The sequence below is a fragment of the Perna viridis genome, chromosome 1 (assembly GCF_037379345.1).
Source record: "Perna viridis isolate PV_CMFRI_1.1 ecotype Kerala chromosome 1, ASM3737934v1, whole genome shotgun sequence".
Lineage (NCBI taxonomy): Eukaryota > Metazoa > Mollusca > Bivalvia > Mytilida > Mytilidae > Perna > Perna viridis.
In genome coordinates, this window is record NC_142445.1 from 60,248,407 (window position 1) to 60,273,002 (window position 24,596).

General features: G+C 33.6%; 1 protein-coding gene and 1 long non-coding RNA gene across 5 annotated transcripts in view; one reads left to right on the forward strand and one right to left on the reverse strand.

Moving 5' to 3' along the window:
• The window catches only part of LOC148629652 (uncharacterized), a 46,931-nt gene extending 31,528 nt beyond the window's left edge, over positions 1-15,403 (forward strand). The window contains exon 2 of the long non-coding RNA XR_015917074.1: positions 14,345-15,403. This is a non-coding gene — a long non-coding RNA (uncharacterized LOC148629652). The remainder of the gene's footprint in view (positions 1-14,344) is intronic.
• LOC148629654 (kynurenine/alpha-aminoadipate aminotransferase, mitochondrial-like) overlaps positions 12,326-24,596 on the reverse strand; it is a 28,566-nt gene continuing 16,295 nt past the window's right edge. For 3 of the 4 annotated variants that reach the window (XM_088555004.1, XM_088555005.1, XM_088555010.1), the window contains exons 8-13: positions 23,331-23,413; positions 20,924-20,953; positions 18,649-18,745; positions 17,804-17,930; positions 15,608-15,813; positions 12,326-12,667 (exon numbers count right to left, since the gene is read on the reverse strand). In XM_088555004.1, coding sequence (XP_088411130.1) covers positions 12,614-12,667; positions 15,608-15,813; positions 17,804-17,930; positions 18,649-18,745; positions 20,924-20,953; positions 23,331-23,413 — 597 coding nt within the window. In that variant the 3' untranslated portion in view covers positions 12,326-12,613. The remainder of the gene's footprint in view (positions 12,668-15,607; positions 15,814-17,803; positions 17,931-18,648; positions 18,746-20,923; positions 20,954-23,330; positions 23,414-24,596) is intronic. The other variant, XM_088555020.1, reaches the window with a different exon arrangement.

Consider the following 24,596-nt stretch of genomic DNA (forward strand, 5'->3'; position numbering starts at 1 on the left):
TTTTTTTTTTCGATTTTAAATATTTAATTTTTAATGTGCTCTTTATTTAATTCGGCTAAACAAATGTACAGCAGATTTTATGTGTTTTTGACCGTTTTCAAGTTATAGGGGGTCAAAGTTGAGCAACGCCTTAAAACATTTTCATTTGAAAGAAAAATAAAAAAAAATATATTTTTTGCAATATTTGTACAGCTTGTTATATCTTATAGCTAAAATAATTGTCAAGAGGTAATTAGACGATCATGAAATACGTTGATTTTACAATATTTCACTAGCGAATGTGCAAGCGCGTGTCTACACATTCCAAAATACTTTGATGCAGGCACGCTGATCCCGATTTCACCAGGACATCATTGCATATGAACAGACAGGAGTGCGCGCACTGTTTTGTTTTCAAAATTTCTTTCATTATTTTATCAGATTCGCTAAAATCGTATTTTTTTTATTCAATACGTCCACAGTCGTAATAATTCAATCTAGTATTGAAACTTTTCAATCATTCTCTATTGTTTTCAAATTTGACGTTAAAAGAGTTTTTACGTCGCAAAACAGAACGTTACTTTGAAAACGTCGAAAATGCGCTTTGTGACATTTTTGTTAGACACGGATATATATATATATATATATATATATATATATATATAACGTCTCAGAATGTGACGACTCTATTCGCTACACTGCTCCATCGGATCAAATTGATACAGAGAAATGTAAACGTATAGAAAGGTCTGAAAAATTCCCAACGATGTTAGAACTGTCAAATTTGTGATGCAAATTTTTGATCGTTCCCTCTGCGAGACTCGAACTTGTACCGCTGTGACATCTATGGCAACACCGCCTGCACTAAGTCCAGCGCCCTAGACCACTCGGCCAGATAAAAATATAGCTTTCGCTGGCCATATATATATAAAAAAAAATAAAAATTAATCGTCTAAATAATAGTCAACAATCACTCTTACGGGGTGATGGATCGTTAAAAACGATGCGAAACATAACAATAAATTAAATAAACGTCTAAATATGTTTAACATCACCAGAAGGTGGTAATATTTAACTTGAGTATTTCGGATAACAGATATCCTTCCTCAGCATAAAACTCATAAAACTATATGAGCATAAAACTCACAAAGTTCAAGATCAAAACAGATTCAGAAGCTGAATCGCGTACGCTGTGGGTGATTGTACCTTTATCAAAGGCTCACATAAGCAACTGATGAGGAGCCTGAATGAAAATAACAAAGAGGGTCTTTTTATCAAAGTTACAATTAACTGTGGAAAACAATTTAAAAAAATAAAAAGTCCAAATATAGTAGTACGGCGTATTGAAGTATAGCAAGTAGTGCTGTACCAGCCTTAGATCCAAGACCTAAAAATGAATTATTTTTTCTCGTTAATTCCATCTGGAGAAGTATATATAACGTCGAAAATGCGCTTTGTGACATTTTTGTTAGACAGGGTTATATATATATACAACGTCTCAGAATGTGACGACTCTATTCGCTACACTGCTCCATCGGATCAAATTGATAAAGGGAAGATAACGTAAACTTACAGAAGGGTCTGAAAAATTCCCAATGATGTTAGAACTGTCAAATTTGCGAAGCGTATCTTTGGTCGTTCCCTCCGCGGGACTCGAACCCGTACCGCTGGGACATCGGTATATATATATATATATATATATATATATATATAAAATCATAGAAGAGGATGAATACATTTTTAAGTATTTGAACAATTCGTTCGAATTTCGCATGGTGTACGCGTGAATAAATAAAATATACAAATTTTAGATGTGACATTTTGGTTAGACACAGATTGCTGCTCGTAGATACATATTCAAACAAGTACCATTATTTTTTAGATATACTATCTGCAGCATATATACATGTAAAATTCAAAATTTCATAGTTATTAGTTCACTCAAAGCTAACGAAAAAAGCTTTTGATAAAGACTGGGTAGCACGCAACGAGTAGAAAACGTCGGAAAAAAGACAACGTGACGTCACAACATACGTGCGTATTTATCTACTATTAGACAGTCATTATTTTTTTAGAATTAATATGATATTCTGATTATTTATACAGTCCTTTAAGCGTGAATATACTTTGGTAAAAATACTATTCGTTGTTATATTTTACAACCGTAAGCAATAAAGTAGCCAATGGCCAACGTTGAAAAAAATAAGATTTGTGACATAATTGAAATACAGACCAAAAGGCTTTAAACAAAAAGACTGATCGAACATTTTATATATAATTTCATTGAGGTTATGTAATAAAATATCAATATAGTTAATAAAAGTCCCGATTAAAAAAAGCTGTTCGCATAACTTTAAAAAAAATGTCTAACATTTTGTCTTCAAATCGGTTTCTTTCCATTTTTACAATGTCCACATCAAAAGGAAGATATTTGTGATATTGTAGTACGCTTTGATCTTATCATTACGTCATAAAAAATATGACATCGTCTGCAGCACAAACTGCTTTTTCCAAAAAAGGTTTGTTGTATCAAAATACGCCAAGAAACAACTTGTTACCCCGTCCACATATGAAAATGGACGTTCTTGTAGTCGAATAATGCTTTCCCTCCACAATTAACGGCATCTTTCAAAGATTTATGATTGTAATCCTAAAACAACAACCATTTTCGAACATTTTAATATCTATATTGCCTTTGATAACCACATTCTAATAGCAATATTTCGGTTTTCGTAACCAGTCGCGCTTCAATCGAATGTGACACCAACAACATACGCAAAGTCTTGATAAACGTGCTGCGGTTTTGGTGATGTGGTTGTTCTCAAGAAATAATTCGCAGTTTGAATGAGAATTTTGTAAATAAAAGCAATCCAATCGTGTGTTTAATTATACTTGTAGAGAACGATATCACTTTTGATTGATTGTTCGTTTTATCAATAAAATGAATTGACAATGTTGATTATTTGTTTTCGCCGGTTTGAGAAAAAAGTACTTCGAACTCCCAGGCGCTTGTTTCTGTCTCTGTGTGGAAATACTATCAAACAGGGGTCGACTAGCAATGCCCAAGTAGCATCGATAGTCGACTCCTGTTTGGTAGTATTTCTCCACATAGACAGAATTAGGAGTGCAAGAAGTCGTTAACAATATTAGCGACTTAAAAATGGATATCTCTGCTTCTCTTATCACTGTGCTAAATATAAGAACATGACTCGAGTAAGAAAAAAATCCATAAAAAACATAATATATCTGGTCTAAACTTACTGCGAGCTAAGCAAGCACGGAAGAATTCGAGTTCAAATTATACAATATACTTGAAATTTTGATTTTCTCATAATTTTGCATAAAAAATATTAGCGACCCCGCTCATCAATGATTTTGTCATATTCCCTTAACCTCTTGTAAGCTGAAACTTGGATCCGACCCTAATTAGGTTTCAGCATGTCGTTATATACAAACGTTAGAAATTGATTGATAAAACGAACTCAGAGACATTTAGTGAAGAACTAACTTCACCCAAAACAATTGAAACAAAAGTAGAGACATATACAAACATTAATGTCATAAATGTATGATAACATTCATAAATTAGAGGTCTTTCTTAAATAAGGGCATCTTGTTAGTATATATATAAAATAAATCGGCTAAAAACATTTTTATCACTCCTTTTCCCCCAAGACACATATCGCTGCAATTGAAGAAATTGAAACTGTTATATGTTTATAAATCTTTTTATTTGCTTCACGAAGAAATAATTTACTATTTAACAATGATATTGTCATTTTTGTCTTATCGTAAAATCACTTTAAATTGACAAGAAGATGGAAATTAGTTCCTGGTGACATTTTGAAAAGTTAATTTCAACTAAGACAAAACTCATCTCTGAGTGTTCTTTGACGTCATCTAAAAAGGCAAGGCATTGGTTAAAGGTCTATGGCCAATGATATGTGTCAAGTGTTAGAACCCCTACTTCGAGTTCACCTGAAATAATGCACGTTAATAAACATATATGCACGCGTTAACCTTAATCATGATACAAATTGATTTTTTCCAAATACCACTTTTTTCTTCCCCGCGTATTTTTGTAAAAAAAAACTGCTTATCGATGATAAGGGTTTTAATGGAGTGTCGGGCAGGTTAGAGCGAGAGATATTTGTTTACAATGTCTTAGTTTCCCTCTTTCGCTTTCACCCGGATTAGGCACCATATATGAGCTACTTTGCAGGTTGACGTTTATTCTACCGGTGTATCTGGTCCATACTATCACTTTGTATGGAGTCCAGATTGCTCATATTGCTGTTTTGTATTATTTTATTCATTTATTGCGTTTTGTCTGCTTTCTTACTAGTCAATTCTTCCCGGAGTATCAATAAAATGCCACCTTTAAATAATGGTCTTCTATTTTTACGTATTGAAAGAGTAACCGAGGAACTAAAATTCTAGCGGAAATCAAAAGAATGTAATCCGAGAAAGACCGGACGTAAAAAAACAGACACACAAAAAAGAACATAAAATAACCAAAATAATACAATATACGCACAAAGCAACAAAAATATGATTAACTTGGACTCAAATAAAACTTGGAGCATGGACCAGGTGCACCGGTAGTGTAAGCGTACACTGATTTTCTAGAAACACTCGCCGAGTTACTCATGAAAAGTCAAGTCCAGGGTAGACGAAATAGGAACGGAAAGCACGTCGAACAAATCGGTTCTCATAGTACAGATAGATATACCGTAACGATCCCCGACCGACATAAAACTTCTGTAGTGATGACTTCAATCTTGTAGTGATTGTGATATGACAACTCAATACGCAGGTGCTGTAGGAATGTTGCCACAGAAGAAAGAAATGTTGACAATACGGAATGAAAAGTCATCGCGTTTGTCGTATATTTTGGTTAATAGTTTTCATTTACCATCGATCTCTAAGTGTGGATCAAGATATGAGGCGTACTTCACAGTGTCTGTAGTATCCTTTATCTCAAATTGTATGGGGTAGATGCGATGTATGAAATCCCCGAAACTAGGATTGTTTAACGATAAAACGTCATCTATATCGTGGAAACTAAAACCCAGAATCTAGCTAAACGATGTTCCATCCTTTGGATCAGATCAGCTATAATGTTAGCTCCATAAGAGTGAAGGAATATGCCAGCGAGTAGAGGGGCACAATTTGTTCCCATTGGAATGCCGACAGTTTGTGGAAACGAGTCCACCACACAGGACAAATATGTTGTCGATAAAAAAATTCATCATTTTGAAAACATCGTCCTCGGTATATGATGATTTGGAAACGTTTTAACAAAGTATGAAAAAAAACTCTATCAAGTACTACATATCTGTGTCCAGTTGTTCCGTCTTTTTTGGAGTAAAACCGATGTATAATGTTTTTGAGTCGGGATTTTAGCTGAGCATGGAGAATAGGAGTATAAAGAGATGAAAAATCATAGGTTTTAATGCTATTGTATTATGAAAATCCACTAATGACACTAACAAAAGTTTCTGACAATCAGGGAATAATTTAAACATATTAAGAAGAATTCAGCGAAATATAACAATATTCTTACTGCGTATAATGTTCTTGTTTTGGTGAAGTCAGAGTTGATATTTACTTGCAGTTTTTGTATGTTTTCTTTTAGTTCCTTTTTTTTTACTTCTGTGGTTGCGTTGTTTCAAATATATATATTTTTTAATTATTATTGTGAAGACTTTCCTTGACGCAATACCTATTGTTCTAATCTTGGTTTTCGGTTTCAATAAACGGCTTCAATAAACGGTTTCAATAATTTCAGATTTTATAATTGAACCTGCGGTCGTGTCTTTGAAAATATCAGAAGAAAATTGATTTCGAGACATTTAGATTGTTCATTAAATCTTTTGTGCAAATACAGCGACTTAAATACAACACACAACACAAACTAATGGTATTGAACAATAGTTCAATAACATTGGTAATCTTTATCAAATCTGTCACGCCGCTGATTGAATAGAATATAACATAATGCGACACCCACAATTGTCAATTTACAAGTTCTTTCTATTGCGTTTGACGTCATCAGATGCATAAATCGATGATACTGCCGGCAAAATGGAACGAGCTTCAAGATCGAACAGAGATGAACAGGTCGAAGAACTAATGCATGTCGCGTGTACTAATCTTCGAAGTATTGGTTATGTCAACCGAGAAAACGGAGAGTTAGGAGAGACATTAATAATATTGTCGTTGAGGGTATAAGATATGAAATGGTAAATAAACCGAAATTATTTTTATGTTATACATCTTAATCAATAACAAGTCATGATTAAAAATGGTCATTTAAAACATAATATTACCGAAAAAAACTTGTGCATATTATTTATTTCCATAATTACCGTACTTTAACTTCATTTCCTATTTCCGAGTAAAGGATTTAATATGCACGGGGTAATATGCATCTTACAAGTACCACTGGGCGTATTTACCGGTAGATTTTCGCGAGTTGTATCCCTCCATTTCATATTTTTTAACTTCTAAAATTGGCACTGGAGAAACCGATTTAAATTACTATCTTGATATTGGATATGTTTAACACCACGCCTACCTAAAACGAATCTACGTGTATATGTCCAGTATGTAGACTTTAAATTCATTACGAGAAAGCAGACCATACGCCATGGCAATAGGGGTTGACCATCTTTTTTTCAACCACCATCATTTGAAGGTACCGGAAGTTTTGCCTTTTTTCATTCCGCACTTATTTGTAATATGCAGTCTTTAAAAAAAATCATAACTATACATTTTTAAGGATAAAATAATAAACTTATTTTTTGTTAGACTTTAAACCTGTAAGCATCTGAGAGAGAAAAATCATTATTACAAACTTTGTCGGACTACCAATCTGTCCTTTCAAAGTTCTACTTCGTTTCATCAACCTAATGCAGGGAAATAAATACTACTATTGTTTCTTGCAGCGATGTCATTTACCTTGAAGAGAATTCAATGTTATATGATCTAAACTTTTTTAAAATATGAATTGAATAATAAAGAATTATTGCGTGATATTTTAGATTGAGTACTGTAAAAGAAAAAAATATTGTTAACTTAAAAAAATTCGATCCAAAAAAGTATGTATGTACGACATGGTTTATCATCCACAAGGTAGTTTTATTTTATTTTGTTCAGTATAATGAGGTCTGATATTCCATATACATGAATTACTTACTATGTGACTTTGGGTATTTTTCAGAAACCCTAAATCCGAGTATTTAAATATGAAAAGTATGACTTTCCTGGAAACAAAAGCTTGTGCAAAGTTTAATCATTTTTTTCTGTAGTGTGTTGCCCTCTCCCATATTATAACAAATATATATATATATATACAAACGTCTCAGAATGTGACGACTCTATTCTCTACACTGCTCCATCGGATCAAATTGATACAGGGAAGATATATAAACGTATAGTTTTGCGATGCAAATTTTTGGTTGTTCCCTCCGCGGGACTCTAACTCGTACCGCTGTGACATCTATGACAACACCGCCTGCACTAAGTCCAGCGCCCTAGAACTCTAGTGCATCATTAACTTGATCCTCTATCCTACATAATAACATCTAAAATAAACTGTCCCGTACTACCATACATCGTGTACTAAGTTACAGCCCTAGATTAATCCTACGAGGAGGAATGACCCGGCCACCGAAAGCTATATTTTCATATAGCCTAGCTGGCCGAGCGGTGTTGCCATAGATGTCACAGCGGTACGAGTTCGAGTCCCGCGGAGGGAACAACCAAAAAGTTGCATCGCAAATTTGACAGCTCTAACATCGTTGGGAATTTTTCAGACCTTTATATATATATATATATATATATTCTACTTTAAACGTGTGACGAGCATCGCAAATTCGCGGTCTGTATTGTTTATTGTTATTTGACAAATCAGGTGGTACGGTATCAAACATTTTTGAAGGTTATTTCTGAACTTCATGGAGTATTTTGGTTACTGCAAATACTGTAGTATGGACAACAATATAAAACAATAAATGTCTGGTTAATAATCATTTTTCAAAGACAGGTGTTAAGCCCAGTTGGAACCAACACAATGAATCAGTTCCAGAGGTTTTATTTTTTTAATGATCATTACTGAATCTTTTTTCGGGAAAATGTTCTATTTACTTCGCATAAGTCTTTTTTGTGCATGCTCCGAAAAATAAGACCTGTTCTGTAGATTCAAAGGGTAATATTTCAATAATTTGGAAAATGTTATCACAAACCTGTAGGGAATAAAAATATTCATTGAATGATGCCTTTTTGAGACGTCAAATTTGACGTATAATAATTTGCTGATCGAGTCAACTTTTTGCTACTGTTTTTGAAAACTAAAAAATCTGGTATTTAGCAATATTTGATCAACTAGGACTATGAAAGTCGCTTAAAGTCTTTCCAAAGGTAGCAATTGTGACACTACCAATCAGAAAATATCAAATAAGCCAGTTATATACTGCAGCATCAATACTTTAGAGATTTTGAAAGTTAAAAGGTATATCAATATTAGCGATTATCCGCTGGCCATGTTACATTTATTTGAACAGACCCATAAAGCTGTTGGTGTGACTGCACCATTCTTGAAACCATTAGACAGTTTAGACAATAGGCTACATAATGATACCTACATATATTGATTTACCTCGTGTCGTAAAATGTAGAAGCTTGAATAACAAGAGGCTCTGTCAGACCCCTATGTTATATTTTTAGTAACAGCGGCCAGGTTTTTCGACATATGCAGGATACCCCAAGGAACATTCATACCAAATTGGTTCCAATTGGTCAAGGAGTGTCAGAGAAGAGTTTTGAAAAAATGTTAACAACGGACGACGACGACGACGGACACCAAGTGATGGCAATCGCTCACATGAGCTAATACCCCCAAACTATTTTTTTTTGCTTCAAAGGTAAAATTAATTAAAAAAGAATGATACCGTTTTATATTTTTCAAAATTATTCGTAAATTGGAGTTATAAGGGTGCCTGAAAATCATATTGCACTTGATAAGTTTTGGGATATTTCAGCCCACATACTGTGATTAGACCATTAAACGACCCATCAATTTACATGATAACTACTGTGCATGATTACTTTGTTCATCTTGTAGTATTTTTAAAAACCTAGAGATCCCATTGTCTTAAAATTCTACCATCTGATATTTTTTCGTTTGACAAACATTTCTTGTATTTTGTTTCAACGATATCGACTGGAAAGAACTTTAAACAGACTATCCAGATTGTCATATTGTACTGTTAGAACAGCACATCAAAAATTGAAATACACCACGGTGCAAAAGAAATATTTGCTTCGTTGCATCTCCGCTAAAAATAAAACGGGCTTTTTTTACCAGCTGATTTCTACAACAGTCCTCTGAGGGTTAGCTGCTCTACAAAATTCATTCAGCGGATAAAACGTAAATGAAAGGGTGCATTATGGGGGATATACATGAACGAGGTATACTGCTTCCAGTATTAGTTCATAAAGGTAGCATGCGTAGACAGTAAATCGGCTTGGATTCAAAACTATATTGGCTCCAAATTTACAATGAACATTCAGTGGGTAAACAAAAATGAAAAAAATCTAAAAAACTCTTTTGCGTAATCCCTTATTGATGCGTGCGATTCATCGACATTGTCACGAATGACGTCATTAAAATACGTCTTTTGTCTGACGTTACTTTAAATTATTACAAGAACTATCTTTAAAAAAGAAAACCGACGCATATGCCCGCTGTGTAAATACCCGAATCTGATTAAGATTTTATTTGCAGATGAACTGTGTGATCATTGAACTTTGTTTCGTATATCAGTTATTTTATTGGTTCAACATGTAAACTACTTTCAATTATTCGATATATAAAAGTGATCGAAAATATTCCGGACACCAATGCCCACAGTGGAGCCATAAATTTCACGGTTGATATCACATAAGTTCAATGAAATCCGATCTCGAAGTTATAAGCTACATCGCTTAGGTTGCAATATTAAAGCATAATGGATGTCACGTGATGTCAAAGCGAAGGCAATATCGACTGGGTCGGAATAACGGTATATATAATTACTTTGTTGGTGTAGATTATGACAGCAAATTTTTAATGTAATTCCATTTAACATGTCGTAAGTATGGAAACAATTAACCTTTCCATACGACAGATCAATACTGTTTGTAAAAAAATAATCATAATAGATCGACTATTACCGAAATACAATCACGCACTATATGACGGGTGCCATTGGCGGAGCTGGACATGCTTATCCTTCCGGAGCACCCAGTGTCACCTCCAGTTTTTTGTTGGAGTTCGTATTGCTAGTGCTGTTTTTTGGTGTCACGTCTTGTTTCCTTATCTTCAGTTTTATATGCAATATTATTTATTCGATTCGCTACATTGTGTATGTAGATCGTATTTTCACGTTCTGGCCATGTGTTTGGATTTTGCCGTATTTGAACATATTGTTCCATTGATGTTTGTTAAATTGTTAGTTTGTGACAGTGTGTGCCAACACCTCCTCCCTCCTCGATTGATAGTTTTTTTTTTAAATTTTAGTGGAACACTTACGTATATTACTGTCCCAAACATTTTAACAGCTGCATTTCAACTTTGTGTTTTTGTCAATAATCTTAATTGTTACATATATAGGTAACCCCGAATACATTTGAATCCGTTGACTTGTTGTCCTTTAATTTGTTTTTATCCAAAAACATACTGCTGAGAAGAGCTAACTAAATTGAACTTTAAGCAGCCAAAATAACAAAGCAGACATCTTAGAAAGACGCAATAATCAACAACAAAACACATGTAACAAAACAATAGAAAACTGGACACACGTGTCAACTGTAAAAAATCGGCAAAGGGGATCATTCGTTGTCCAGCTTTGGACGTGTAGTAAGACGAGCTTTTAGTGGGACATAATATAGTACTAATCAATAAAAAGACCCAGATTTTATAAGCACTAACACATGATCTTACCTATTGTGAAGAATTAACCAACGAACTGGGAACGAACTGCGTTTTTGTTCCTCGTTTTTGGCATCGTTTAAAGAACCCATATGTTTGTTTGAACTTCGTTGAGCATTCGTTTTGCTATTCGTTATAATTTTCAGGACACATCTTGATATGACCAGAGAGGTCGAACCCAGAATTATAGACATAGTATCCATGATTGATTCAACATTAAATTTGGATTGTGATCAAATGTTAAACACAGCATAAGTTTCTGAATGAAATGAAAGTGGACAAATAACACTTATATTATTAAGTTGCAAAAGTTTTTGACCACTTAACTATTTTTTATATATTTAAACAAATATACTCAATCCTTATTTTAATGCGTTTGTCCACATGCATGGAATGAGTACAGTACCAGGCCTACCCAATACTTACAAAATACCCATACCAACATACATGGAATGAGTATAGTGCCAGGCCTACCCAATCCTTATAAAATTTGTACAATGAGTAAAGTGCCAGGCCTAACCAACCCTTACAAAATACCCACACCCACATGGATGTAATGAGGATATTGTGGGACCTACTCAACCCTTACAAAATACTCATACCCACATGTATATAATGAGTATAGTGCTAGGCCTACCCATTCCTTATAAAATACCCACACCCACATGTATATAATGAGTGTAATGCCAGGCCTACCCAATCCTTAAATATACCCATACCCAAATGTATGTAATGAGTGTAATGTCAAGCCTACCCAACCCTTATAAAATACCTATACCCACATGTATGTAGTGAGTGTAATGCCAAGCCTACCTAACCCTTATAAAATACCCATACACACATGTATGTAATGAGTATAATGCCAAGCCTACACTTTGCATTTCGCAATTTCCTACACTAAAGTGACACTGCTAATTGTCAAGTCCTCTTATAGCTTGTATTCCCATAAACAGAAATTTATTCATGTGGGAAGGAGGTGTGAAATAGAATAATAGTCTGCTTACATAAAAAATACTGTTTGGCTAAGTAAGAAAGTCCTAATAAAATGATGCTGGGTGAAAGTTGTATATAGGAAATAAATACTGGTACTAGTCTTGAGACTCATTGTTAAAAGATGACCAAAATATGAGGAGCTTTCATAACTGGATATATTCTGATTACCATTTACAGGAATGCTGATCTTGCTTTGCATGTTTTTTCCCCAACTTTTTATTTTGATATGTTCTTAAAATTGTTCAAGATGGATATCTATTAAATTTCACTATGTGACAAAGTTTCAGAAATAATATTAGTCAAAATACATGTAATTTCAAAATTGTCCCTAGCTTTGTAGATATAAAAATATGTTACAGAAATCTGAGTAAATATATCTTTAAAAGCATTTCTTTATTCACAAGATTAATGATAAATTACATAACAAATATTGAACGAAAACTCTTATATATACACTTTATGATAATTACATGTACGTGACATGCCTCCGAAAAGTGACAGTGTAAATGCAAATTCAAACTGAACACAATTAATGTTAATAACTTCACATTAATCTAAAATGTGTTCTGCTTATGATTTTCTGACCATTTAACATTACTAATAAATCTGTATTTGAAAAGTTCTGATTTTAAATATTATTGTCTTTGTATGTATTTTTGGAGCCCATCAACTGTTTTCTTTCATTTCTTCTCTGATTAGATCTGCTAATCGCTTGAAAGCCTGCAAAACATTTAAAGTTTATTACTAGTAAAACAATTATTATAAAAGGACTTTGGCCAACTTTCCTAGAAAAGTACTCACACGTTAATACTATAATACCTCATGGATGGATTATAGATTGTGTGTTCACCAGAATAAACCAATGGGGGAATCCCCAGACAAAAATATTTTATAATATTAAATTGTGACAATTAGCCCACCAGTTGACACATCAGTTCAATACTGTTTATCACAAAAAATTCTTAATAGATGTATGATTCATGAAAGCCCTGACTGAGTTTCATATATTGTTGCTGCAAAATTTCAGTGTTTTCCTGTCATCCTATGACAATTTGGTGTACTTTAAATTATGAAGTTAACATAACTTTCCCTTTAATGAGCAGTTTTTAATTTTCACTATAACATTAACCAATAAAAATCGTTCATAAGTAATATAATGTCTCTACAAAGTGGAGAACAGTGGAATGAGGGAAACTATGAATTTAAAACAAAGTTAAGTTTTCTTGTTCACTATTCCGTTTAAATGTCGATTTTTAGGCCTCATGAATCTAGGCGTTTTTATTGCAAAGTGTAAATTCAGTTACATTTAATAAGTCAAAAATCTAAATAAAGTACTGGGGAAAAGATTCTCAGATAACATAGTAAAGACAGTGAATGTGAGTAAATTGTTAAATTTAGAGAATAGATTTTTTTTCCTTTGAATGAATTATCGTTACCCAATGAAATGTCTTAGACATGACAATTAACAAGGAGACCATTAGACTTGACAATTAACAAGGAGACCATAGGTATTTATATCTGATAGAAAGTTTAAATCTCCTTGTCAATTCTCCATTTAACTACCTATGCAGTCCATCAGGAGAAGGTCATTCTATGAAAGGAATATCAGCTATTTCTGTGACATTAACTATTTTGCTTTTTATTCCTTCATTTCTGGAGGAACACCATGATTGCAAAGATTTGATATTGTTGTCCTTGGATAATGGTTTGCATTAATTTTAGTATGACAGTGAAAATCTTACAGAAGAAGCAGACTTGAACGCATTTGTTCATGAAATATAACATTTCTCAACACTTGCCCACTGAAGCTCAACAATAACTGCTTGGTTAAGCCTTCATCCATGTATAAAATGTCATTAAAAAATGTTTCTTCCCATGTGTAGAAATCCTGCTTCTCACAAGTAAGTTTTTACTATTTGGAAATTTGGAATGTTTTTTTTCTTTCATATAGTTTTCTGTTCTTGCAAGAACCCATTTAAAGTCAATAACATATTTTCACCAAAATTATAAACATCCTGTTTTTCTCAAAAGTTTTAAAGGTCAGAACTATCAATACCTTACATGGTATGTTTCCATTAAGTGGTTCTGCATGGTTTGACACCATCATGACATTTGACTTGTTTATGGAAGATTCTTGCACTGAGACATTTAAAGGTTAACAAGTAGGAGCTGTTAAAGGTAACTAAAAGACATGCTGATGGGATGGTTACAAAATAAAACTGTTTCCATGCTTCTAGAAAGATCTAAGCAAATGTATTTATTTGAACCAATGAAAAGCCTACATCTTTTCAATCGTTCAAATGCACCAAACAAATTTATACAACAAGTGCAGTTAGTTCAAACTGATTATAACATGACAGTTATGAATCTGCCTTAACAATATTGTATCTGTTCTAGGGTGAATACAGTTTGATGATAGATAATTTGTACCATACCACTGTGGACCTTAATTCGTGACCTTGACTTTATCAAAGAGCTACACCATCAGCTATAACCACGTTATAGAAGACATGAATCTGTCATAATATAGAAGGCTTGAATCTGACATGATAAAGATGGCATGAATCTGACTTGATATAGAAGGCTTGGGATCTGACAAAATAAAGAAAGCATAAGTATGACATAATATAGAAGGTATGATAAAGAAGGCATGCATCTGATATGGTATAGAAGGCATGAGTCTGCCATGATATAGAAGGCATGAATATGACACGATATAGATGGCATGAATCTTACATGATATAGAAGGCTTGAATCTGACATAATTTAGAAGGCATGGGTATAACATAATATAGAAGGCATGATAAAGAAGGCATGCATCTGACATGGTATAGAAGGCATGAGTCTGTCATGATATAGAGGACTTGAATCTGACATGGTATAGAAGGCTTGATGTAGAAGGCATTAATCTGACATGAAATAGAAGGCATGAATCTGACATGATATAGAAGGTATGAATCTGTCATGATATAGAAGACTTGAATCTGACATGGTGTAAAAAGCATGAATCTGACACAATACAGAAGGCATGAATTTGTCATGATAATAGAGGACTTGAATCTGAAATGACATAGAAGGCTTGATGTAGAAGGCATGAATCTGACACGATAAACCTATAGGGAAATAACCACATTTGTTATTAGTTAAAGACAAATAACTCAATAATGTATAAAAATTGATAGGGAGTTTACATCAATTGAAAAAAAAAACGCCACAAAATTAAAGGGAGCTCATATCAAAAGAAGTAAACAGTTCATCAAAGCTTCATGAAACTTGTAAGAAACATTTTTGATTTATTATGCAAAATGTGAACAGCACTGGGTTGGACAGATGGACAATTGTATACCATAATATATTCTTCTAGAAAGACAGGAGTGTAAAAAGCAAGATGGCTTATATTGGCTATTAACATTACATTAACCTAATAGTATATCAAATAAATTAATACATAGGTAATGTTATTTTTGTATTTGGCATGTATGCTAAAAACCTTCAGAGTGTTGGAAAAACTGTTTTTAACTCCTCTATGCAATGTCAAGCCACATTCTGCAAATTCACAAGTTATCTGGTAATACAAATATAGCAACAACAAAATACCAGGCAAGTTTTAACTATTGATCACAGTGTAGAGAGGTACATATTTTACCATTCACAACTTACCAAATCCATCTGCTCTGGTGTTGCTGTGGAATATGATGCTCTTATGTATGGACATGGAAGTGAGCTGTCAATCATGAATACACTGCCAGGAACAAAGAGGACATTTCTCTCCATAGCCTTTACTTCTATCATCTTTTTAGTATCTTTGATATTCAGTTTCAACCACAAAAACATTCCTCCTGTTGGTACAGACCATTCAGCTAACCCTGTGATAGGTAAAAAAACAATCACTTAGAAATTATCAAACACTTTTCTTCAAATACACCAAACTTTGATTCATCTAGATTTTGTCTAAGAAAAGGGAAAGAGCTTGCTTAAAGGCGTTTAAAGGTTACATGTAATTTTTTGGTTCTCTGTCCATTTCCATAGAAACCAATGAGGAGAAAGGTATTTCTCTTTACAGTTTATGGACAAGATAAATTATAAGGGAGTTTATTTCTCCTGTTAACTCTATCGATACAGCAATAAAAACATATGCCTAACCCTCAAAAGAATAAAAAGCTTCGCTGAGCATCCACCCAGTCTGAATCACTCATATGGAGAACTTGCAATCATGTGGTCATACTATTTGATCATTTAAAGCTTAAATGGTGTCTGGTGGCCATCTTGTTTAATCAAGCAGAACCAAAATTTTATCAGATGTTAAAATTGCCTCTGTTATTATTTCTGCCAATTTTGGTCACCATTGGCTCAGTAAAAGATAGATATCTGCCAAAACATGTTTCTAAATAGGTTTTTAATGGCAACTTTGAGTGGTGGTAGCCACCTGCTGAGCTACATGAAAAGTTGATCTTTTGTAGAAAGCAATAAGGTCATTAACCACATCAAGTGTCAAAAATGGCACATGTGATTTCAGAGGAGTCATCTTTGAATACTGGTCAATCAGAGCCTAAATGGCCTCTGGTGGCCATCTTGTTTAATCAAGCAGAACCAAAATTGTATCAGATGTTAACTTTGTCCCTATTATTATTTCTGCCATTTTTGGTCACCATTTGCTCCGTAAAAGCAAAGATATAGACCAAAATGTGTTTCTCCATAGGGTTTCAATGGCAACTTTGAGTGGCCGCAGCCACTGGCTGAGCCACCTGATTCACAGAAAAAGAGGATTATTTGTAGAAAGCAAGGAGGTCATTAACCCTATTAAGTTTCAAAACATTGGCACCTGTGGTGTCAGAGAAGTTGGTCTTTAATTCTGGGAAATTAGTTAATCAGAAGCTGGCAGCCATCTTTATTTAATCAAGCAGAACTAACAGTAAATCTTTTGTAAAAGCTCTTGTGTATATCATTTCTGCCAAGTCAAAACTGGACAAAGGGTTTTCATTAAGTTAAGCAAAATGTGAAAAGTTTATGGACAACAGATGATGGACGTTAAATGCAAAGTAAAGACATAAGCTCACTGGAACCTTTGGCCCAGGTGAGCTAAAAAGTGGTCCCCTTTTACCAATTTCTGTGAAAATCAATCCAATTCAAGATTTTACTGCTACTTACGATTCAATAATGATGAGTCAAAATGTGTCCAAACCAAATTTTCATTGCTACTTATCATTCACCGAAGTTTGAAGGAAATTGGTAAAAAAAACCATAAAACTGAGGTACTTTCCAGGCAACAAGCCTTTTTTTTTTAATAATTTCTTCTCCAATAAAGTGGTCCTTCTTGATAGACTTCTGTTAAAATCTCACCAAAGATTTTATTGCTACTTTCAAATACCAAAGTTAGAAAGAAATCAGTCAAAAAATGGAGGCCCTATCCAGTCGACAAGACTAAATCATTAATGTTTTGGTAAGTCCCCTCCCAAAAATGTGGGCCCCCTTGATAGATTTCTGAGAAAATCAGTCCCATTCAAGACTTCATTGGTGCTAACCATTTACTAAAGTATGAAGGAATTGATAAAAAAAAAAATAGAGGCTCAATCCAGGTGACAAAAATTTATGACAAGACAGATGGGTCAAAGACATTATACCCTCAAAGACATCCAAACAGCTTCAGCAATAATACTGGGGCCATGACAATGTTATCATAGCATTACGCAACTGAAATAATCTCAGTCATTTAAAGTAAAGATAATCTACATGCATATATGTAGTATATTATGTACCATATTTCCTTTCAGACCAAGATGAGATTGAACAATTTGGCATGATTCTTAATCCAATAAGTGATTTAAATCTCACCTCACCATTACAAAGAATACTTGCCCATCAAATGTTGTTCAGCAGCCTCCAAACACAAATCTCGCTTTGTTTTGTAAAAATTGGCAGTCTTTTCAGCATGCTCAAGAAACCCATCATATCCCCAATGTTCAAATATTTTGGCCAGAAAAATCTAAAAAAAAAAAAAAAAAAAGAAAGTGTAGGCAAATAAATATAGCACCACTTGATTACCAAAATGATACTGGTAATAAAAATTTAAAATAAAAAACCTTAAATACTCTTTGGGATGCTTCATCTATTTTCCAAAATTAGAACAAAATATTTGAGTTAGATAATGGAATGTAAAAATGAGGCAACTCCAAGAAGGCTAGCAGGACATTCAAATAAAATAAAATGCAGAGTTTTTACATTTAATATTTCCTTCATAAAATATATTGATAGAGCTAACTACTTTGCAGCCAGAATATAACTAAAGGTCCTATATGGCCTGAATTGATTACATTGAACTCATTTTTTCACTTCATGAATATTTGACGTTGGGAATAAAAACATATTCTACAAATAATGATCATGCAGATGGCAAAATTTGGTTACAATCCATTGAAAGGTTTAAGAAAAGAAGATTTTTTAGAAATGTTAACAATGACAGATAACAACAGACACAAAGTCCTTTGGTACAAATGAGCTAAAAATCAATGCCCAACATCATTATCAAAGTAAACCTTTATAAGTGAATATTCCAACACTGACCACTAAAAAGTCAAGTAAATTGCATTAAAACTCAAAATACATATGATGTATTATGGGGTAAGTGCATGTCCTAAATTACTCTTGCATTAAGAGATAACAGCAAGTCCTATTTCCTGTTCAAAACTACTTCAAAATTTTACCATAGAAAGTCCACTGGCATGCATCACAGAACATTGCATGTGAAGGTTGATTCTGTCAACTATTGGCTTAGGACCAGTCAATACTCCAATTCTCATCCTATAATACAAAACAAATTCAGATTTGACATTAAAGGAATTCATCAAGTTTAAAGCAACTGCTCAATATTACTTCTCATAAAAAGTATAAAACAACATGTTTCACCCTGCATTGTGCTAAAATTACCTCAAAACAACCATTAATGTGTAATGTTTGCATTAAAGAACTACAAGTATACCATTAACAATTTCACATGTTAAACAGGAGGTAGATGAGCAAGGAGAGGGGAGACAATGCAAAAGCAGTATACCAAATACCTAAGTATGCACTCCAATAAAAGCTGAGAAATCTATAATGAAAATGTTTATTACCTATCACCTAATAAGTTACTAAGTCATATGGTATCACAGGAAGTAGATAAGCAAGGCAACTGGAATAGGAGACATGGTACAAGTCATCATGCAAAAGCAATATACTAAATATCTAAGCATTTCCTCCAATATTAGCTGAGAAATGTGTTTCAGAAAAGTGTAACAGACAGACTGACAGATGGACAAGGAGACTGTAAAATAGTTCCTATTTAAATGAGTGAATGTAATAACAGTGTTAAGGGACCAAAATAAATTATAATTCCATGGTACAAACTCTCCAGTTTTTTCATCATTTGGGTCAAACAGAAAGTAATATAAAATAAAAGTTTTCAAACTAGTGCCATCTCTAAACTGCTAAGACCATATTGATTCATTTTAAATTGTGATTGGAGATTAGATAAATGCCTCCATTTCAAAACGATCTTTTCACATTTTATTCAATTATGTCTGTACATTGCCATACCAAAGTCCCTTTGTACTACATAAGAAGCTATCCAACACTTTCAGAACTGAGGAATTTATTAGCTTTTGACTGGTATTGGTTTATATCAAAACTGATTCAATAGCTAGTTTTAACAAGCATTCTGAGAGTATTGCAAAACAATACATAGTCCCCTACCTGCTGTTTATATCACTGACCCACATACTACCTTGGATCATCAAGTATAAATGATAAACTGAGGAAATGACCTTGAGTTTGAACAGAAGGGATCTGGACAAATACAAAGAAGATGTTCAAATCCAATTTAAGAGATACAGATTTGCAAAGTTTTACGCACAGTCAATTGTCCAGATTAGGTTTCAAATTCCATACCAGTCTAAATGAATGATAATTGTCCAGAATTAGGTTTCAAATTACATAGCAATCTAAATGAATAATTACCTGATCTTTTGTTATATTAACATATTGCTACATTGAGATGATGTTAACAGGTTTTCTTTAGAAAAAAAAAGCTTGTAAAACTGAAATTTCAGTACAGTGCATAAAACTGAAAGTTGGGAACTTTGGAAAAAATCAACAAAGCGGAACAAAATGTGAACTATATATGTAACTCATCAAGGTAGCCTCACATACCAAAAATCAGCTCAATACTGCAAGCATTTAGAAAAAAAAAGTGTGGAAAACTTAAATTTCAGTAAATTCAATAGCCAAAACCCCGACAAAAATCAGCGAAGCAGAACAAAACCTAAACTTGATTTGTAACTCATCAGGGTAGATTCACATACCAAAAAATCAGCTGCAAGCCTTAAGAAAAAAAGTGTGGAAAACTTAAATTTTAGTAAATTTTTAGAAGTTCAAGGGCCATAACTCAGACAAAAATCTGCAGAGTGAAATGAAAGGTAAACTTGATCTATAACTCATACAGATAGACCCACATACCAAAAAGCCCCTCAATATCTGCAAGCATATTGAAAAAAATGCAGAAACTTAAATTTAGGTAAATTTTTCAAAGTTCAAGGGCCATAACTATGGTAAGACAAAAATCAGTGGGCGGAACAAAACTTTAACTTGATCTGTAACTCATAAGGGTAGACTCTCATACCTTAAAGTAGCTCAATATCTGTAAGCATTTAGATAAAAGAGCAGAAAATTTCAACTTTCTTTCGGACTGACAGATGGACAGAGTGCAAATCTAAAGTCCCCTTCAGCTAAAGATGATAGGGTTTTACTTAAATTGAATTCAAAGGGACTCTAGAATATATTTTTCCCCTTATTCAGGGTTCATAAAACAAACAGCATTCACAGCAATATCTGTTGCTCATTTTAATGATTCAATAAATGATACTTGGAGATAAGTAAATGTTAAGAGTATTCACTCAACTAAAGGAATCAAAAACAAAACTATTAACAACAATTCAGAAATACCAAGATATAGTTTCTCCTCCACATACTACCCTGGATAAATAAAAAAAATTGTTAAATATCAAACAAGTCAAGAAGATTTCATAATAAATATGGCTGCATAAATAAATACACTAAATGAAAAAATCTTTCCAAAAAACTTCATCAATGCGTAATAATAATGTTCAAAATTTATATCTATTTTGCTCCTTTTCGGAAAGGTTTATAGAACTAGATAATCCCATCTTTTAATATTCCTGTTTAAGTAGCAATCTTCATAAAAATCAGGTAGGAGGTGATTCATGCATATCAAAAACCCACCAAATTCAGTTTGATTTCTTGTTCAGAAACAGTAACTGATCACATGACCAGTCTTAGTTTTGCATTTAGTTGTTGCACTTTTGATATAAATATTATATAGATTGTATATGTTATTGGCACTTCGCAAGAGTTATCCTTCTTGATTTGGTTTGATTTGGTTGATTTTAGTGGGAGATAAATGTATCAAATTATATTTTCTCAAACGTGTAAACTGAATACAGAAATAATCATTACGACGTGCAAATATAGCATATGTAGACTGAAAAAGCATCATTTGTTTGGTTGATTTTTCTACACAATGAATCACTTTACCATTGGCAGTGTCTGAATTTTATGTGGACTGGTACGTATTTAATATAATTTGCAGATAAACTTGTTTTTTTTGTCATTTTAATTAAACTGCTAATAAAATATCTACAGTTGATCCCTATGTTTATTGGCTATACATCTAAAACAAGTTTTCCTTGAGAAATATGTGGGTCAGACTAACAGGCCCTTAAATATGGGAGTTTGTTATTCTATGACCACAAGCAAAAACATGTTCCATAGTATATATGTACCCAAAAATGGTCAAATTGTATCTGATACAATAAATCCACAAATTTCTATGTGCCACCATGGGTAGTCTTATTCTAATGGAAAAAATGATTTCAAAGACTGCTTTTAATATAAGAAATTCTATCACTGAAACAGATTTTAAGTGAAAATCATATTACAAAACAAATGAAGTTTCACTTTTTATAACAATGTATACATATACAACTCAATTTTTAAATAGCCTAGCCGGCCGAGTGGTCTAGGGTGCTGGACTTTGTAAAGGTAGTGTTGCAATAGATGTCGCAAGTGGTATGAGTTTGAGTCCTGCAGAGGGAACAACCAAAAATTTGCTTTGCAAATTTGACAGTTCTAACATCTTTGGGAATTTTCCAGACCCTTCTATACTTACATTACCTTCCCTGCATCAATTTGATCCAATGAAGCAGCGTCATGAATAGAGTTCTGAGTTGTATATTTGTGTTTTGGTGTGCATCTACATTTATTCCCTCTCTTAGTTAATACTAGGAAATGTTGAGTATTACAGAAGTTGTCTTTGTATCATTGAAATTGAGTTGTATATAGTATACATTGTATATATGATGTAACAGTCTTCTTTGTTCATTGGTTATTATGATCAAGGGATGCAATGGATATTCCACGTACATGAAGCCTTGTTTCTATTTTTAAATATATTGATTAGTTTGTTTGTTTGTTGGTTGGTTTTAACGTCCGAGCAGCAATATTTCAGCTATATTCAGACGGTGAACATGAAATTGATGATAAAATGAACATGAAATGAAAAAGGGATGGGACACAAGGACAATGGGGTCGACAAATTTTGATTGCCAATGGAAATGGGGAGAGATGGGTAGGGTCGGGCAATTAAGCCTCCAGTGGTGGAGCCCTATGGTTCCTACTCCGGGAGAATACCACAGTAGGGTTCTTTAACGTGCGAGGAACATGGCATCTTTCCCACCACAGTGCACCACTATGGTTTGCGGTCAGGTTTTCCGTATTATAGCCAGACAATCCCAGCATGTAACACGCCAGGGGTACCCCATTCCACCACCTGGGGCACACATCCCAGTTGCTCTGTGGGCAGAGCGCCCTAGCCCCCGGCTAGGGTTCTGAGCACTATTTAGTCGCCTTTTACGACAAGCTTAGCGCTGCTGCAGGCCTATTCTTTTGACACCCGGACCGGCACGGGTCTAAATATATTGATGCTATGTTTCTATTTATATGTGTTTTGATGCTATACTTTTAAATTTAGATCCAGATATAAACCATTCTGTTCCAAAATTACTCTCAGCCAATCATACCTGAAGCAGACAAAACGAAAATACATTATCTACATATGTAAAATATAAATTAAGGACTTTCACTCAGTCAATATGTTATATATGAACTTGTTAGATTATATTGACCTTGGACTTTGTCCCCGTCAATATAATCTGAACAGGTCGATATATAACGTATTGACTTCATTAAAAGTCCATAATTGATAAATATATATTGCGAATAAAAAGATTCATCTTCCATGACTGAATAGAAATTAGATATTTTCTATACTTACCCTGATGATAGTAACTTGGACATAGAATCAAATCTGATAACTCTTCCATCAACATCTAGTGACAACAGACTAGGTATATAAGGCTAAAATAAAGACAACAGACTAGGTATATAGGGCTAAGATAGTGACAACAAACTATATGTAAATAGGGCTAAAACAGTGACAACAGACTATATATATAGGGCTAAAATAGTGACAACAGACTATATGTATAAAGGGCTAAAAAAGTGACAACAGACTAGGTATAAAGGGCTAAAAAAGTGACAACAGACTATATGTATAAAGGGCTAAAAATAGTGACAACAGACTAGGTATAAAGGGCTAAAAAAGTGACAACAGACTAGGTATATAGGGCAAAAATAGTGACAACAGACTAGGTATACAGGGCTAAAAAATAGACAACAGACTAGGTATATAGGGCAAAAATAGTGACAACAGACTAGGTATATAAGGCTAAAATAGTGACAACAGACTATATGTATAAAGGGCTGAAATAGTGACAACAGCCTAGGTATAGAAGGGCTAAAATAAAGACAACAGACTAGGTATATAGGGCTAAAATAGTGACAACAGACTAGGTATAGAAGGGCTAAAATAGTGACAACAGTCTAGGTATATAGGACTAAAATAGTGACAACACACTATATGTATATAGGGCTAAAATAGTGACAACAGACTAGGTATATAAGGCTAAAATAGTGACAACAGAGTAGGTATAGAAGGGCTAAAATAGTGACAACAGACTAGGTATATAGGGCTAAAATAAAGACAACAGACTATGTATATAGGGCTAAAATAGTGACAACAGACTAGATATATAGGGCTAAAATAGTGACCACAGACTTGGTATATAGACCTAAATAAAGACAACAGACTATATGTATAAAGGGCCAAAATAGTGACAACAGACTATATGTATATAGGGCTAAAATAGTGACAACAGACTGTGTATATAGGGCTAAAATAAAGACAGCAGACTATATGTATAAAGGGCTAAGGGACAACAGACTCCATATATAGGGCTAAAGTAGTGACAACAGCCTCAGTATATAGAAGTAAAATAAAGACAACAGACTATATGTATAAAGGGCTAAAATAGTGAAAACAGCATAGGTATATAGGACTAAAAAAGTGGCATCAGACTAAGTATATAGGGCTAGATTGTAGAAAAAGCCTGATATCATTTAAAAAGTATAAACTCATAAAGATTGGAAGTTTAAACTGGATGCAATAAAAAATTGTTTCATTAAATTATCTCAAATTTAA